This window comes from Bombina bombina, chromosome 2 (genome assembly GCF_027579735.1).
Source record: "Bombina bombina isolate aBomBom1 chromosome 2, aBomBom1.pri, whole genome shotgun sequence".
NCBI classification, from domain to species: Eukaryota; Metazoa; Chordata; class Amphibia; order Anura; family Bombinatoridae; genus Bombina; species Bombina bombina.
The window spans coordinates 1189560908-1189576882 of NC_069500.1; the positions used below are offsets into that span (position 1 = coordinate 1189560908).

General features: G+C 43.3%; 1 protein-coding gene across 1 annotated transcript in view; it reads left to right on the forward strand.

Moving 5' to 3' along the window:
* Positions 1–15975, forward strand: part of LOC128647472 (cytochrome P450 4V2) — a 469121-nt gene that overhangs the window by 183852 nt on the left and 269294 nt on the right. The window contains exon 3 of the mRNA XM_053700256.1: positions 2257–2342. Within this exon, the coding sequence (XP_053556231.1) occupies positions 2257–2342 (86 nt within the window). The remainder of the gene's footprint in view (positions 1–2256; positions 2343–15975) is intronic.

Consider the following 15975-nt stretch of genomic DNA (forward strand, 5'->3'; position numbering starts at 1 on the left):
TGATCACATGATCCCTCCTAGGCTCCGCCTACCCCAGTCATTCTCTTTGCCGTTGTACAGGCAACATCTCCACGGAGATGGCTTAGAGTTTTTTAGTGTTTAACTGTAGTTTTTCATTATTCAATCAAGAGTTTGTTATTTTCAAATAGTGCTGGTACGTACTATTTACTCAGAAACAGAAAAGAGATGAAGAATTCTGTTTGTATGAGGAAAATGATTTTAGCAACCGTAACTAAAATCCATGGCTGTTCCACACAGGACTGTTGAGAGCAATTAACTTCAGTTGGGGGAACAGTTTGCAGTCTCTTGCTGCTTGAGGTATGACACATTCTAACAAGACGATGTAATGCTGGAAGCTGTCATTTTCCCTATGGGATCCGGTAAGCCATGTTTATTACGATTGTAAATAAGGGCTTCACAAGGGCTTATTTAAACTGTAGACTTTTTCTGGGCTAAATCGATTGATTATTAACACATATTTAGCCCTGAGGAATCATTTTATCTGGGTATTTTGATATAATAATATCGGTCGAGACTGCCGGACGGCAGCCTCCCGAAAGAATAACAGCTCATTCCACTAGGGCTGTGGCTTCCACATGGGCCTTCAAGAACGAGGCTTCTGTTGATCAGATATGTAGGGCAGCGACTTGGTCTTCACTGCACACTTTTACCAAATTTTACAAGTTTGATACTTTTGCTTCTTCTGAGGCTATTTTTGGGAGAAAGGTTTTGCAAGCCGTGGTGCCTTCCATTTAGGTGACCTGATTTGCTCCCTCCCTTCATCCGTGTCCTAAAGCTTTGGTATTGGTTCCCACAAGTAAGGATGACGCCGTGGACCGGACACACCTATGTTGGAGAAAACAGAATTTATGTTTACCTGATAAATTTCTTTCTCCAACGGTGTGTCCGGTCCACGGCCCGCCCTGGTTTTTTTTTAATCAGGTCTGATATTTTATTTTCTTTAACTACAGTCACCACGGTACCATATGGTTTCTCCTATGCAAATATTCCTCCTTAACGTCGGTCGAATGACTGGGGTAGGCGGAGCCTAGGAGGGATCATGTGATCAGCTTTGCTGGGCTCTTTGCCATTTCCTGTTGGGGAAGAGAATATCCCACAAGTAAGGATGACGCCGTGGACCGGACACACCGTTGGAGAAAGAAATTTATCAGGTAAACATAAATTCTGTTTTTTTTTCAATGTGAAGAACATTGTAAAATATGCATAACATGCTTCAGGTTTCGCGCTGTAGGTCTATCACGGTGTTGGACTACTGCATATGAAGAATTAGTTATTTTAAAGGGACATGAAACTAAAAATAAATATTTCATGATTCAGATACAGCATACATTTTTAAACAACTCTCCAATTTACTTCTATGATCAATTTTGCTTCATTCTCTTGATATCCTTTCTTAAAGGAGCAGCAATGCACTACAGGGAGCTCGGTGAACACATTGCTAAGACAATGAAAAGGGGCATTTATGTGCAGCTATCTCCCGGTTCCTGAGCCTACATAGGTATGCTTTTAAAGGATATAGAGCAAATTAGTCAATAGAAGTAAATTGGAAAATTGTGTAAAATTGTATGCTCGTTCTGAAACATGTAGGAAAAATGTTGGGTTTTATGTCGCTTTAAGTACATTATGCAAATATTAAATGTAAAGTATTGAAAAATATTAATAATGTAAATAATTATACATCCATAAAATATATGTGGATTTTACAGGAACTATAATAATAATTATTATTAATATTTATAAAAAAACTTTATATTTAATAGTTACATAACACACCTTACGACAACTCATTCTTCATGTGCGCTAACCCGGCACCGCGTTAGACTTACAGTGTGAAACCTGAAGCGCGTGACACAGGTTTTACATTCCAATATTCTACGCAAATAATTTTTTTTACTTATTTTTAAAATTTTCTATATGTATCTCATAATGTTAAAGATAAAATATAAATCTATACCAATATATCTTAATATATAGAGGTAAAGAGAGTACATTTAGTGCACCACTTGTAATCTAGCCATTTGTCAGGGATATTAGGATATTGTAGCAAGATGGACATAGTTCTATTTTTTTTTAAATAATTTGTAAAGAAGCATAGCAAAAAAAAAAATGTAGTGCAACGGCTCAGCTGTGCATTTTGCGTGCTTGGAAATAAAATACTTATATAGACGACAGAGCTCTTTAATGTTAATTTAGTAATGTAAAGAAATCTTCACAATTTGCATTGTTTTTCCGCAGCCTATTTTAAGCACTTCGAAGCATATGGACAAAGCACATGCTTATAAATTTCTTCACCTTTGGCTTGGCAAAGGATTACTAACCAGGTACAAATATTTTAATCATATTTCATTTTTATTATACATGCTCATCATCTATTGTAGTGGTCCAAATGATCTCAACAATTACAGTACAAATAACAAAATGGAAGTCTAAAAAAGTGCTCATTTCTCTTGTTAAGTGTAGTCAGTCTACGGGTCATCCATTACTTATGGAATATATCTCTTCCTAACAGGAAGCTGCAAGAGGATCACCCAAGCAGAGCTGCTATATAGCTCCTCCCCTCACATGTCATATTCAGTCATTCTCTTGCAGCCTAACTAGATAGGTCGCTGTGAGAGGTCTGTGGTGTTTTTTAACTTAGTTTATTTCTACAATCAAAAGTTTGTTATTTTAAATAGCACCGGAGTGTGCTGTTTATTCTCAGGCAGCATTAGAAGAAGAATCTGCCTGCGTTTTCTATGATCTTAGCAGACGTAACTAAGATCCACTGGCTGTTCTCATCTGAGGAGTGAGGTAACTTCAGAGAAGGGGAATAGCATGCAGGGCCCCCCTGCAAATGAGGTATTTGCAGTAAATTATTTTTCTGAGGAATGGAATTGACTGAGGAAATACTGCTGATACCAATCTAAAGTAAGTTCAGTCTTAAATGCAGTGATAGCGACTGGTATTAGGCTGATGAGTGTGTGTACACTGAATGTATTTTTCTAAGGAATGGAATTGACTCTGAAAATACTGTTAATACTGAAATAATGTATGAGCCTTAACTGCAGTAAAAGCGACTGGTAGCAGGCTTATTAATAACAATTCATAACTTTTCAAATGTATGTTTAAAACGTTTACTGGCATGTTAATCGTTTTTTGTGAGGTACTTGGTGATAAAACTTATTGGGGCATGATTTTTACCAAATGGACATCTTTGTTTTCTGCATAGAAACAGTTTTCTGAGCTTCCCCACTGTTGTAATATGAGTGGGAGGGGCCTATTTTAGCGCTTTTTTGCGCAGTAAAAATTCAGTCACAATCTGTCTACTTCATCCTCCATGATCCAGATCGTCTCTAGAGAGCTCAGGGGTCTTCAAAATTCATTTTGAGGGAGGTAATCAGTCACAGCAGACCTGTGACAGTGTGTTTTGACTGTGAGAAAAACGTTAATTATTAATTGTTATCCGTTTTTGGGTATTAAGGGGTTAATCATCCATTTGCTGGTGGGTGCAATCCTTTGCTAACTTAATACATTTACTGTGAAAAATTGGTTGCTATAACTATTTTGGTTCATTGTTATTTCAACTGTGACAGCTTTTTGTGCTTCTTAAAGGCACAGTAGCGTTTTTTATATTGCTTGTAAATTTATTTAGAAAAGTATTTCCAAGCTTGCTAGTCTCATTGCTAGTCTGTTTAAACATGTCTGACACAGATGAATCTCTTTGTTCACTATGTTTAAAGGCCAATGTGGAGCCCAATAGAAATTTATGTACTAATTGCATTGATGCTACTTTAAATAAAAGTCAATCTTTACATGTAAAGAAATTATCACCAGACAACGAGGGGGAAGTTATGCCGACTAACTCTCCTCACGTGTCAGTACCTTCGCCTCCCGCTCAGGAGGTGCGTGATTTTGTGGCGCCAAGTACATCAGGGAGGCCCTTACAAATCACTTTGCAAGACATGGCTACTGTTATGACAGAAGTATTATCTAAATTGCCAGAATTAAGAGGCAAGCGCGATAACTCTGGGTTAAGGACAGAGCGCGCGGATGAGGTGAGAGCCATGTCAGATACTGCGTCAGTTTGCAGAACGTGAAGACGGAGAGCTTCATTCTGTGGGTGACGGATCTGATCCAGGGAGACTGGATTCAGAGATTTCTAATTTTAAATTTAAGCTTGAGAACCTCCGCATATTGCTAGGGGAGGTATTAGCGGCTCTTAATGATTGTAACACTGTTGCAATTCCAGAAAAATTATGTAGGTTGGATAGATACTATGCGGTACCGGTGTGTACTGACGTGTTTCCTATACCTAAAAGGCTTACAGAGATTATTAGCAAGGAGTGGGATAGACCTGGTGTGCCTTTTTCCCCTCCTCCCATATTTAGGAAAATGTTTCCTATAGACGCCACCACACGAGACTTATGGCAGACGGTCCCTAAGGTGGAGGGAGCAGTTTTTACTTTAGCTAAGCGTACCACTATCCCGGTGGAGGATAGTTGTGCCTTTTCAGATCCAATGGATAAGAAATTAGAGGGTTACCTTAAGAAAATGTTTGTTCAACAAGGTTTTATCTTACAGCCCCTTGCATGCATTGCGCCTGTCACTGCTGCTGCGGCGGCATTCTGGTTTGAGTCTCTGGAAGAGGCCATTCGCACAGCTCCATTGGATGAAATTATGAACAAGCTTAAAGCACTTAAGCTAGCTAACGCATTTGTTTCTGATGCCGTCGTACATTTAACCAAACTTACGGCTAAGAACTCCGGATTCGCCATCCAAGCGCGCAGAGCGCTATGGCTTAAATCCTGGTCAGCTGACGTGACTTCTAAATCTAAATTGCTTAATATTCCTTTCAAAGGGCAGACCTTATTCGGGCCCGGCTTGAAAGAAATTATAGCTGACATTACGGGAGGTAAGGGCCATGCTCTACCTCAGGACAGGGCCAAATCAAAGGCCAAACAGTCTAATTTTCGTGCCTTTCGTAACTTCAAGGCAGGAGCAGCATCAACTTCCTCCGCTCCAAAACAGGAAGGAGCTGTTGCTCGTTACAGGCAGGGCTGGAAAGTTAACCAGTCCTGGAACAAGGGCAAGCAGGCAAAGAAACCTGCTGCTGCCCCCAAGACAGCATGAAGAGAGGGCCCCCTATCCGGAAACGGATCTAGTGGGGGGCAGACTTTCTCTCTTCGCCCAGGCTTGGGCAAGAGATGTCCAGGATCCCTGGGCGTTGGAGATCATATCTCAGGGATATCTCCTGGACTTCAAAACTTCTCCTCCACGAGGGAGATTTCATCTTTCAAGGTTATCAGCAAACCAAATAAAGAAAGAGGCGTTTCTACGCTGTGTACAAGACCTCTTACTAATGGGGGTGATCCACCCAGTTCCGCGGACTGAACACGGGCAGGGATTCTATTCAAATCTATTTGTGGTTCCCAAGAAAGAGGGAACCTTCAGACCAATCTTGGACTTAAAAATCCTAAACAAATTTCTAAGAGTTCCATCATTCAAAATGGAAACTATTCGAACCATCCTTCCCATGATCCAAGAGGGGGTCAGTACATGACCACAGTGGACTTAAAGGATGCCTACCTTCACATACCGATTCACAAGGATCATTATCGGTACCTAAGATTTGCTTTCCTAGACAGGCATTACCAGTTTGTAGCTCTTCCCTTCGGATTAGCTACGGCTCCAAGAATCTTTACAAAAGTTCTGGGCTCACTTCTGGCGGTACTAAGACCGCGAGGCATAGCGGTGACCCCGTACCTAGACGACATTCTGATACAAGCGTCAAGTTTTCAAACTGCCAAGTCTCATACAGAGATAGTTCTGGCATTTCTGAGGTCGCATGGGTGGAAGGTGAACGTGGAAAAGAGTTCTCTATTACCACTTACAAGAGTTCCCTTTCTAGGGACTCTTATAGATTCTGTAGAGATGAAAATTTACCTGACAGAGGCCAGGTTATCAAAACTTCTAAATGCTTGCCGTGTCCTTCATTCCATTCCACACCCGTCAGTAGCTCAGTGCATGGAAGTAATCGGCTTAATGGTAGCGGCAATGGACATAGTACCATTTGCGCGCCTGCATCTCAGACCGCTGCAATTGTGCATGCTAAGTCAGTGGAACGGGGATTACTCAGATTTGTCCCCCCTACTAAGTCTGGATCAAGAGACCAGAGATTCTCTTCTATGGTGGCTCTCTCGGCCACATCTGTCCAAGGGGATAACCTTTCGCAGGCCAGATTGGACGATTGTAACAACAGACGCCAGCCTTCTAGGCTGGGGCGCAGTCTGGAACTCCCTGAAAGCTCAGGGATTATGGGCTCAGGAGGAGAAACTCCTCCCAATAAATATTCTGGAATTAAGAGCAATATTCAATGCTCTCCTAGCTTGGCCTCAGTTAGCAACTCTGAGGTTCATCAGATTTCAGTCGGACAACATCACGACTGTGGCTTACATCAACCATCAAGGGGGAACCAGAAGTTTCCTAGCGATGTTGGAAGTCTCAAAGATAATTCGCTGGGCAGAGTCTCACTCTTGCCACCTGTCAGCGATTTACATCCCAGGCGTAGAGAACTGGGAGGCGGATTTTCTAAGTCGCCAGACTTTTCATCCGGGGGAGTGGGAACTTCATCCGGAGGTCTTTGCTCAACTGATTCATTGTTGGGGCAAACCAGATCTGGATCTCATGGCGTCTCGCCAGAACGCCAAGCTTCCTTGTTACGGATCCAGGTCCAGGGACCCGGGAGCGGTGCTGATAGATGCTCTGACAGCCCCTTGGGTCTTCAACATGGCTTATGTGTTTCCACCATTCCCGATGCTTCCTCGTTTGATTGCCAAGATCAAACAGGAGAGAGCTTCGGTGATTCTGATAGCGCCTGCGTGGCCACGCAGGACCTGGTATGCAGACCTAGTGGACATGTCGTCCTGTCCACCGTGGTCTCTGCCTCTGAGACAGGACCTTCTAATTCAGGGTCCTTTCAAACATCCAAATCTAATTTCTCTGAGGCTGACTGCATGGATATTGAACGCTTGATTCTATCAAAGCGTGGCTTCTCGGAGTCGGTTATTGATACCTTAATACAGGCTAGGAAGCCTGTTACCAGAAAAATTTACCATAAGATATGGCGTAAATATTTATATTGGTGCGAATCCAGGAGTTACTCATGGAGTAAGGTTAGGATTCCTAGGATATTGTCCTTTCTACAAGAGGGTTTAGAAAAGGGCTTATCTGCTAGTTCGTTAAAGGGACAGATTTCTGCTCTGTCTATTCTTCTTCACAAACGTCTGGCTGAAGTTCCAGACGTTCAGGCTTTTTGTCAGGCTTTAACTAGGATTAAGCCTGTGTTTAAGACTGTTGCTCCACCGTGGAGCTTAAACTTAGTTCTTAATGTTCTTCACGGCGTTCCATTTGAACCCCTTCATTCCATTGATATCAAGCTGTTATCCTGGAAGGTTTTGATTTTGATGGCTATTTCCTCGGCTCGAAGAGTCTCTGAGTTATCTGCCTTACATTGTGATTCTCCTTATCTGATTTTTCATTCAGACAAGGTAGTTCTGCGTACTAAACCTGGGTTCTTACCTAAGGTAGTTACTAACAGGAATATCAATCAAGAGATTGTTGTTCCATCACTGTGTCCTAACCCTTCTTCAAAGAAGGAACAACTTTTGCATAATCTAGACGTAGTCCGTGCCCTGAAGTTCTATTTGCAGGCAACTAAAGATTTTCGTCAAACTTCTTCCCTGTTTGTCGTTTACTCTGGACAGAGAAGAGGTCAAAAGGCTTCGGCTACCTCTCTCTCTTTTTGGCTTCGTAGCATAATACGTTTAGCCTATGAGACTGCTGGACAGCAGCCTCCTGAAAGGATTACAGCTCATTCTACTAGAGCTGTGGCTTCCACCTGGGCCTTTAAAAATGAGGCCTCTGTTGAACAGATTTGCAAGGCTGCGACTTGTCTTCGCTTCACACCTTTTCAAAATTTTACAAATTTGACACTTTTGCTTCTTCGGAGGCTATTTTTTGGAGAAAGGTACTTCAGGCAGTGGTTCCTTCTGTGTAATGTTCCTGCCTTGTCCTTCCCTTCATCCGTGTACTTTAGCTTTGGTATTGGTATTCCATAAGTAATGGATGACCCGTGGACTGACTACACTTAACAAGAGAAAACATAATTTATGCTTACCTGATAAATTTATTTCTCTTGTAGTGTAGTCAGTCCACGGCCCGCCCTGTCTTTAAGGCAGATCTAAATTTTAATTAATCTCCAGTCACCACTGCACCCTATGGTTTCTCCTTTCTCGTCTGCTTTGGTCGAATGACTGAATATGACATGTGAGGGGAGGAGCTATATAGCAGCTCTGCTTGGGTGATCCTCTTGCAGCTTCCTGTTAGGAAGAGATATATTCCATAAGTAATGGATGACCCGTGGACTGACTACACTACAAGAGAAATACATTTATCAGGTAAGCATAAATTATGTTTTAAAGAACAGTGAATTATATCAATGTAAACGCACAAAACTTTTATAATTAATCACAACAGAGAGTTGTGAATATTTCACCAACTGTTGATAACTGATATAAAAATAATAATGCAGGTGTTTAAGAACATTACCATTTTAGTATAGTGCACATTCATAAGTAATATTGCAATAATGCATATTTGTGGCTCTGAACAGATTTTATTAAGATACAAACACATTAAAACTACTTATCTGCCAAATGTATGCATGATTGCACAGCAGTTAAGGCTGAATTACATACTGAATCAATTGTAAACTGACAAATTTTAGACAAATTTATTCAGCCAGTGGTATAAACTTTTTAAAATCATAATTTAAAGGGACATTATAATACAACATATTTTATTAGTAGTAGTAAAAAAATACTTTGCAGTAAACTTCAATGATTCATTTTGCTTTCCTTTTCTGGAACTTAAAGGGACAGTCTACTCCAGAATTGTTATAGTTTAAAAAAAAAAGATAATCCCTTGATTACCCATTCCTCAGTTGTGCACAACCAACACTGTTATTTTCTTCTTAAATGGAAAGAGTCCACAGCTGCATTCATTACTTTTGGGAAATAAGAACCTGGCCACCAGGAGAAGGCAAAGACACCCCAGCCAAAGGCTTAAATACTCCTCCCACTTCCCTCATCCCCCAGTCATTCTTTGCCTTTCGTCCCAGGAGGTTGGCAGAGAAGTGTCAGAAGTTTGTTTTTTTGTCTCTTATGGAGGGTAGTACTCTTCGACATGGGACGGGAGTTTTAAGTAATCCTGTCAGTCTCTCAGTGAGGGCCTGGATGAAAGTTAGAGTTCAGAGATGCAGGAAGAGTCTTTTTGCGAAACCATCTCGACTCACATTAACAGCTCCACAAGCAATCAGCGTTGTCGAACTTCGCTTCACTGCTTGCTTTCTTCTCTCAAGTCCATTGCGGAGGCGCTGCTACTATTCGTCACACTTGAAAGGCTGTGTTCCTGTTTCCACGGCATAGATTCCAGTAACATTGTTTCATTTTACTTCTTCATGAATGTACTGTCATACAAATGTTTCCAGTGAGGTGCCTACCTTGCGGGATTTACTAGACTATAGGGTCTCAGTGGGACTCCTTTTGTATCTTGGAATCAAGGGTTAATATCTCCTGAGGGGGATTATAGAACGAGGGGGTTTTAATCATGTTATGTGATTCAATCTGCTTATGTGTAGTGTTAACTAAGCCCATGGCTTGGAACATAAAGGCCTTTGGAAGTGACGCAACCTTATGATTGGGCACGCTTTTTTGGACTGTACGGTTCACCTTGTGACTGGGCATGATTAAGTTCTGGTCTTCGATTTTTGCATTCCTGACCGTGTGGCGACGGAAAAATTCTGGTCCGCAGGGGTCTGATTCGTAGGGGGGTGGTAAGTGCCCCAGCCATTGTGGGTTTCAGGTGCCGTTTTAGTTTTTGTTTTTTTCTTATTGTCCATATTTGCATATTCTCTATCCAGTTATGGAGGATTCTGATGCTAAAACTGTTCAAATTTCAGATTCAGATTCTTCGTCCTGTGAACAATTCGGTTTGGCCTCGTTGACACATGTCAATCAGTTATGTTCGGTATGCAGTAATAGAGCGCCTTGTTCCCCGGGCTCGGGGAATCAAGGTACTGCTGAGCCATCTGCCTCTGTGGGGCCCGGTCCCCTGAGAGGCGAGTTCCCTAACGCTCCCTCCTACTACACATGCAGATAACCCAGATGATGTTTATCCCTCCTTGCAGGGTGGCCTGTTCCCCCCCCCCCCCATCCGGAGGTTGCAGCACGTTTTCACTTTCACATATTTTTGGTGAGTTATTCGTCTGCAGAGTCCAGGCGTTTATTTGCGATTGTGCTCGTGCCCTATTGTCCCGGGTCTCCTGGCCTTGGGAGGGCCTGTACAGTACCCTGCGGGTGTAGCTGTCCCTGAGTGTTGTGCCTTTCGTTACAGAATAGCGCGCCTTCGCGTATTACTATGACATGTTTTTCAGTTATTAGACGACCCTATCCTTAACGGATACAGGAATCCACAGTCTTCTACATCGAATGGCTCACCTCATTAGAGGGGATGAAGTAATCTCCTGATTGTCTGTTATTGAGATCCTTCCCAGTTTTATTGGAAGATCAGGGTTCCGTTTGGCTGGTCCTGTGGGTAGGCCTGTTCTTCTTGGGCGTTAACCTATGAGTTGCCTTATATTTTCTGTTATCCAATTAGGATGTCTTTTATATTTTTTTTCCTTCAGTAACTTTCTGGGATCGATACTCACTGTTACTTCTGCAGACGTTTGTTAATGGACATGTTAGTCCTATATTTGTCTGTTATTCCTCCTTCCCCTTTTGGGGAGGATTTATGAAGGTTGACAGTTAGGACCCTGGCGGCAGGCTGGTCCTGTTTGGGTTTTCTTGTCTCGTGGATGTTCAGACACGTGGCGCCGTTTCTGCTTGGCTGGTCCAGTTGAGGCGCTGAGTGCTCATATTATTATTTGTGTTTCTTGTTTTTGTCAACAAGCTCAGCTTAGCATTCTAGAGGACCTGTAGGTCCGTGAGGCAGGAAGGATTGTTTCAGTCCTTATTAGCCCTCAATCTGGTTGACTGGGTCAGTGGAGTTCCGCTGTGTCACTCTCTCTTGCGTCTGATATTATTGGGACCTAGAGTTTCCCCCCCCATGCTGTGGAGGGTTAGAGGTCTTAGCGCCCTCTTACTGCCGATTTGGGCGGTTTGGCCTTCTGAGGCTCTGGGAGCAGTTGTGGCTAATTGCACATTGACTGTGTAATATCAAGCTGTTTTCATGAGACCTTTTTGGTTCCTCCGTCTCTCTATGTGGGTTGGGTCTCCTTTTAGGGACCGGGTTTTCCCTCCGGGAGATGGTTGTTCCCTTTTAGGGAGTTTGGGCGTGGTCTACTTTGGGCTCTGCTTAGGGTTCTTCCCCGGAGCTGGGGATGGTCTCCATCTTTTTCTCTCTGTGACCCTCTGATGTATGGAGGTGATGTGAAGACCAGCCTTTGCTCTAGTGTTTTTGGCCTCGAGGTATCCCCTTGATTGTGGTCCTGTGGCTCTAGTGGTGTTGTACAACTTTTAACGCCTTAGCTCCTTTGGAGCGTTGGACTACGGCAAGGGGCGGTCTCTTCCTTGGGTCGGGACTTGCGAGTTATTTTCGTTATCCGGGTTGACCTGGATATTGCATTGATATTTGCCTGTGGGTCTGTTTTTTTTATATCAGATGGGGTGAAAAGTTCTCGGTTATTGTTTGTTTAAACAATTGGGGGCTCGGACCTATCTTCACCCTGGTGCTTCCGGTTGCTGAGGTTTTACTCAGCGTTTTCCCTTGTGGATCCCGTTGCGGGTGTTACCGGACTTTTAGGCTCTAGGGCTGGTTCGGGGTTCACCAGTTCCAGGGAACTTGGGCTATGACCTAATTGACCTGGTCATGGTTGGCCTGGTTTTCTTAGTGCTGATGCTCACTGGGCTTGACTTCCGACTTTATGGTCGGTTTCTCTTGGTCAGCTTGCTGTAGTAACCTTCTGGATCCACTGCTCTGCAGGCGAATGGGTTTGCAGTGTCACTGCGACAACAATTGCTCATTGGATGTGTTGGCAAGCAAAATTTTTAGGGGGGATTCCTTCCATGTTTGTTTGTGTTGGAGGTTTGTTCTCTGCTTTAGCCTGTGGCTTCGTGTCTTGTGGGCAGGTGCTCTGCCTTTCTGGCGCCATTCTTTTTCTTAGGGGGGGGCTTATTCTCCTTCTTATGGATGTGTGGTCCTTTTCTTAGGGCTTCTCCTGGATTCAGGAGGTTGGAGCTGAGAGTTAACCCTCAGAGAGGGGTTTTCCCTCTGGGTTGTTACGTTCCATCTGGAGTCTTGCTGGCTCCGTGTTGAGACTAGGTCGGGCCCTTTGCTAGATTCCTTTGGGTCTACGGCCCTGTCGTCTGTTCCTTAGGAGTCAGGTTGGCACCCATGCTATGTTGGGATGGCTGTGGCCATTCTTCTGCTCGTTTTTGAGTTGGTGTTGGGGTTCTTCGGTTCCCCTGTTCAGACTTGCCGACGCTTGGGCTGGCCCGGCCTGTAGTGGGTTCTGAGATGCGTTGTCATCTTCTGGATCTAAGTTGGCATAGTTGCTAGCTCCCTGGGCTTGCAAGCAGGAGGTCCAGGGTTCCCACCCACCTTCTAGTTCCGGCTGTAACCTCTCATTCTTGGGAGTGCAGTGGGCATAGTGGAGGTTATGTGATTCCTCCTTTTGAAGACCTATGTGTAGGTCTGGCGGCGTAGATTGCCTAGAGTGTGCTCTCTGTCTGGGAGTCTTGTTTTGGCAATCTGTTCTCTTGCTGGCTGCTACTTACTTCTCAGCAAGTCTTCTTCTGTGTCATCCTGATGATGGTTGCGTGTTCTTGACTCAGGGTTTTTCGTCTGGGTCTGTTACACATTTCTCTTGTTAAGTGTATCCAGTCCACGGATCATCCATTACTTGTGGGATATTCTCCTTCCCAACAGGAAGTTGCAAGAGGATCACCCACAGCAGAGCTGCTATATAGCTCCACCCCTCACTGCCATATCCAGTCATTCTCTTGCAACTCTCAACTAAGATGGAGGTCGTAAGAGGACTGTGGTGTTTTATACTTCGTTTATTTCTTCAATCAAAAGTTTGTTATTTTTAAATGGTACCGGAGTGTACTGTTTATCTCAGGCAGTATTTAGAAGAAGAATCTGCTTGCGTTTTCTATGATCTTAGCAGAAGTAACTAAGATCCTTTGCTGTTCTCACATATTCTGAGGAGTGAGGTAACTTCAGAGGGGGAATAGCGTGCAGGTTTTCCTGTAATAAGGTATGTGCAGTTAAAATATTTTTCTAGGGATGGAATTTGCTAGAAAATGCTGCTGATACCGAAGTAATGTAAGTAAAGCCTTAAATGCAGTAATAGCGACTGGTATCAGGCTTATTAATAGAGATACATACTCTTATAAAAGTGTAATTTAAAACGTTTGCTGGCATGTTTAATCGTTTTTTACACATGTTTGGTGATAAAACTTATTGGGGCCTAGTTTTTTCCACATGGCTGGCTTGAATTTTGCCTAGAAACAGTTCCCTGAGGCTTCCCACTGTTGTAATATGAGTGGGAGGGGCCTATTTTGGCGTTTTCTTGCACAGCAAAAATTACAGACACAGACATCCAGCTTCTTCCTGCATGATCCAGGACTTCTCTGAAGGGCTCAAAAGGCTTCAAAAGTCGTATTGAGGGAGGTAAAAAGCCACAGTAGAGCTGTGGCAGTTGTTGTGACTGTTTAAAAAACGTTTTTGTAATTTGTTATTCCGTTTTTGGTATTAAGGGGTTAATCATCCATTTGCAAGTGGGTGCAATGCTCTGCTAACTTATTACATACACTGTAAAAATTTCGTTAGTGTAACTGCATTTTTTCACTGTTATTTCAAAATTTGGGAAAATTTGTGTTTCTTAAAGGCACAGTAACGTTTTTTATATTGCTTGTAAACTTGTTTTAAAGTGTTTTCCAAGCTTGCTAGTCTCATTGCTAGTCTGTTTAAACATGTCTGACACAGAGCAACCTACTTGTTCATTATGTTTGAAAGCCATGGTGGAGCCCCATACGAGAATGTGTACTAAATGTATTGATTTCACCTTAAACAGTAAAGATCAGGCTTTATCTAGAAAAGAATTATCACCAGAGGGTTCAGTCGAGGGGGAAGTTATGCCGACTAACTCTCCCCACGTGTCAGACCCTTCGCCTCCCGCTCAGGGGACGCACGCTAATATGGCGCCAATTACATCAGGGACGCCCATAGCGATTACCTTGCAGGACATGGCTGCAATCATGAATAATACCCTGTCAGAGGTATTATCTAGATTGCCTGAATTAAGAGGCAAGCGCGATAGCTCTGGGGTTAGGAGAGATACAGAGCACGCAAATGCTGTTAGAGCCATGTCTGATACTGCGTCACAGTATGCAGAACACGAGGACGGAGAGCTTCAGTCTGTGGGTGACATCCCTGACTCGGGGAAACCTGATTCAGAGATTTCTAATTTTAAATTTAAGCTTGAGAACCTCCGTGTATTGCTTGGGGAGGTATTAGCTGCTCTGAATGACTGTAACACAGTTGCAATTCCAGAGAAATTGTGTAGGCTGGATAGATACTATGCGGTGCCGGTGTGTACTGACGTTTTTCCTATACCTAAAAGGCTTACAGAAATTATTAGCAAGGAGTGGGATAGGCCCGGTGTGCCCTTTTCCCCACCTCCTATATTTAGAATTTTTTTTCCAATAGACGCCACTACACGGGACTTATGGCAGACGGTCCCTAAGGTGGAGGGAGCAGTTTCTACTTTAGCAAAGCGTACCACTATCCCGGTTGAGGACAGTTGTGCTTTTTCAGATCCAATGGATAAAAAATTGGAGGGTTACCTTAAGAAAATGTTTATTCAACAAGGTTTTATTTTACAGCCCCTTGCATGCATTGCGCCTGTCACTGCTGCGGCGGCATTCTGGTTTGAGGCCCTGGAAGAGGCCATCCAGACAGCTCCATTGAATGAAATTATTGACAAGCTTAGAACGCTTAAGCTAGCTAACTCATTTGTTTCTGATGCCATTGTTCATTTGACTAAACTAACGGCTAAGAATTCCGGATTCGCCATCCAGGCGCGTAGGGCGCTATGGCTTAAATCCTGGTCAGCTGACGTGACTTCAAAGTCTAAATTACTCAACATTCCTTTCAAGGGCAGACCTTATTCAGGCCTGGCTTGAAGGAAATTATTGCTGACATTACTGGAGGCAAGGGTCATACCCTTCCTCAGGACAGGGCCAAATCAAAGGCCAAACAGTCTAATTTTCGTGCCTTTCGAAATTTCAAGGCAGGAGCAGCATCAACTTCCTCCGCTTCAAAACAAGAGGGAACTGTTGCTTATTCCAGACAGGCCTGGAAACCTAACCAGTCCTGGAACAAGGGCAAGCAGGCCAGAAAGCCTGCTGCTGCCCCCAAGACAGCATGAAGGAATGGCCCCCTATCCGGAAACGGATCTAGTGGGGGGCAGACTTTCTCTCTTCGCCCAGGCGTGGGCAAGAGATGTTCAGGATCCCTGGGCGTGGGAGATCATATCTCAGGGATATCTTCTGGACTTCAAAGCTTCTCCTCCACATGGGAGATTTCATCTTTCAAGGTTATCAGCAAACCAGATAAAGAAAGAGGCATTCCTAAGCTGTGTGCAAGACCTCCTAGTAATGGGAGTGATCCATCTAGTTCCGCGGACGGAACAAGGACAGGGATTTTATTCAAATCTGTTTGTGGTTCCCAAGAAAGAGGGAACCTTCAGACCAATCTTGGATCTAAAGATCTTAAACAAATTCCTCAGAGTTCCATCATTCAAAATGGAAACTATTCGGACCATCCTACCCATGATCCAAGAGGGTCAGTACATGACCACAGTGGACTTAAAGGATGCCTACCTTCACATACCGATTCACAAAGATCATC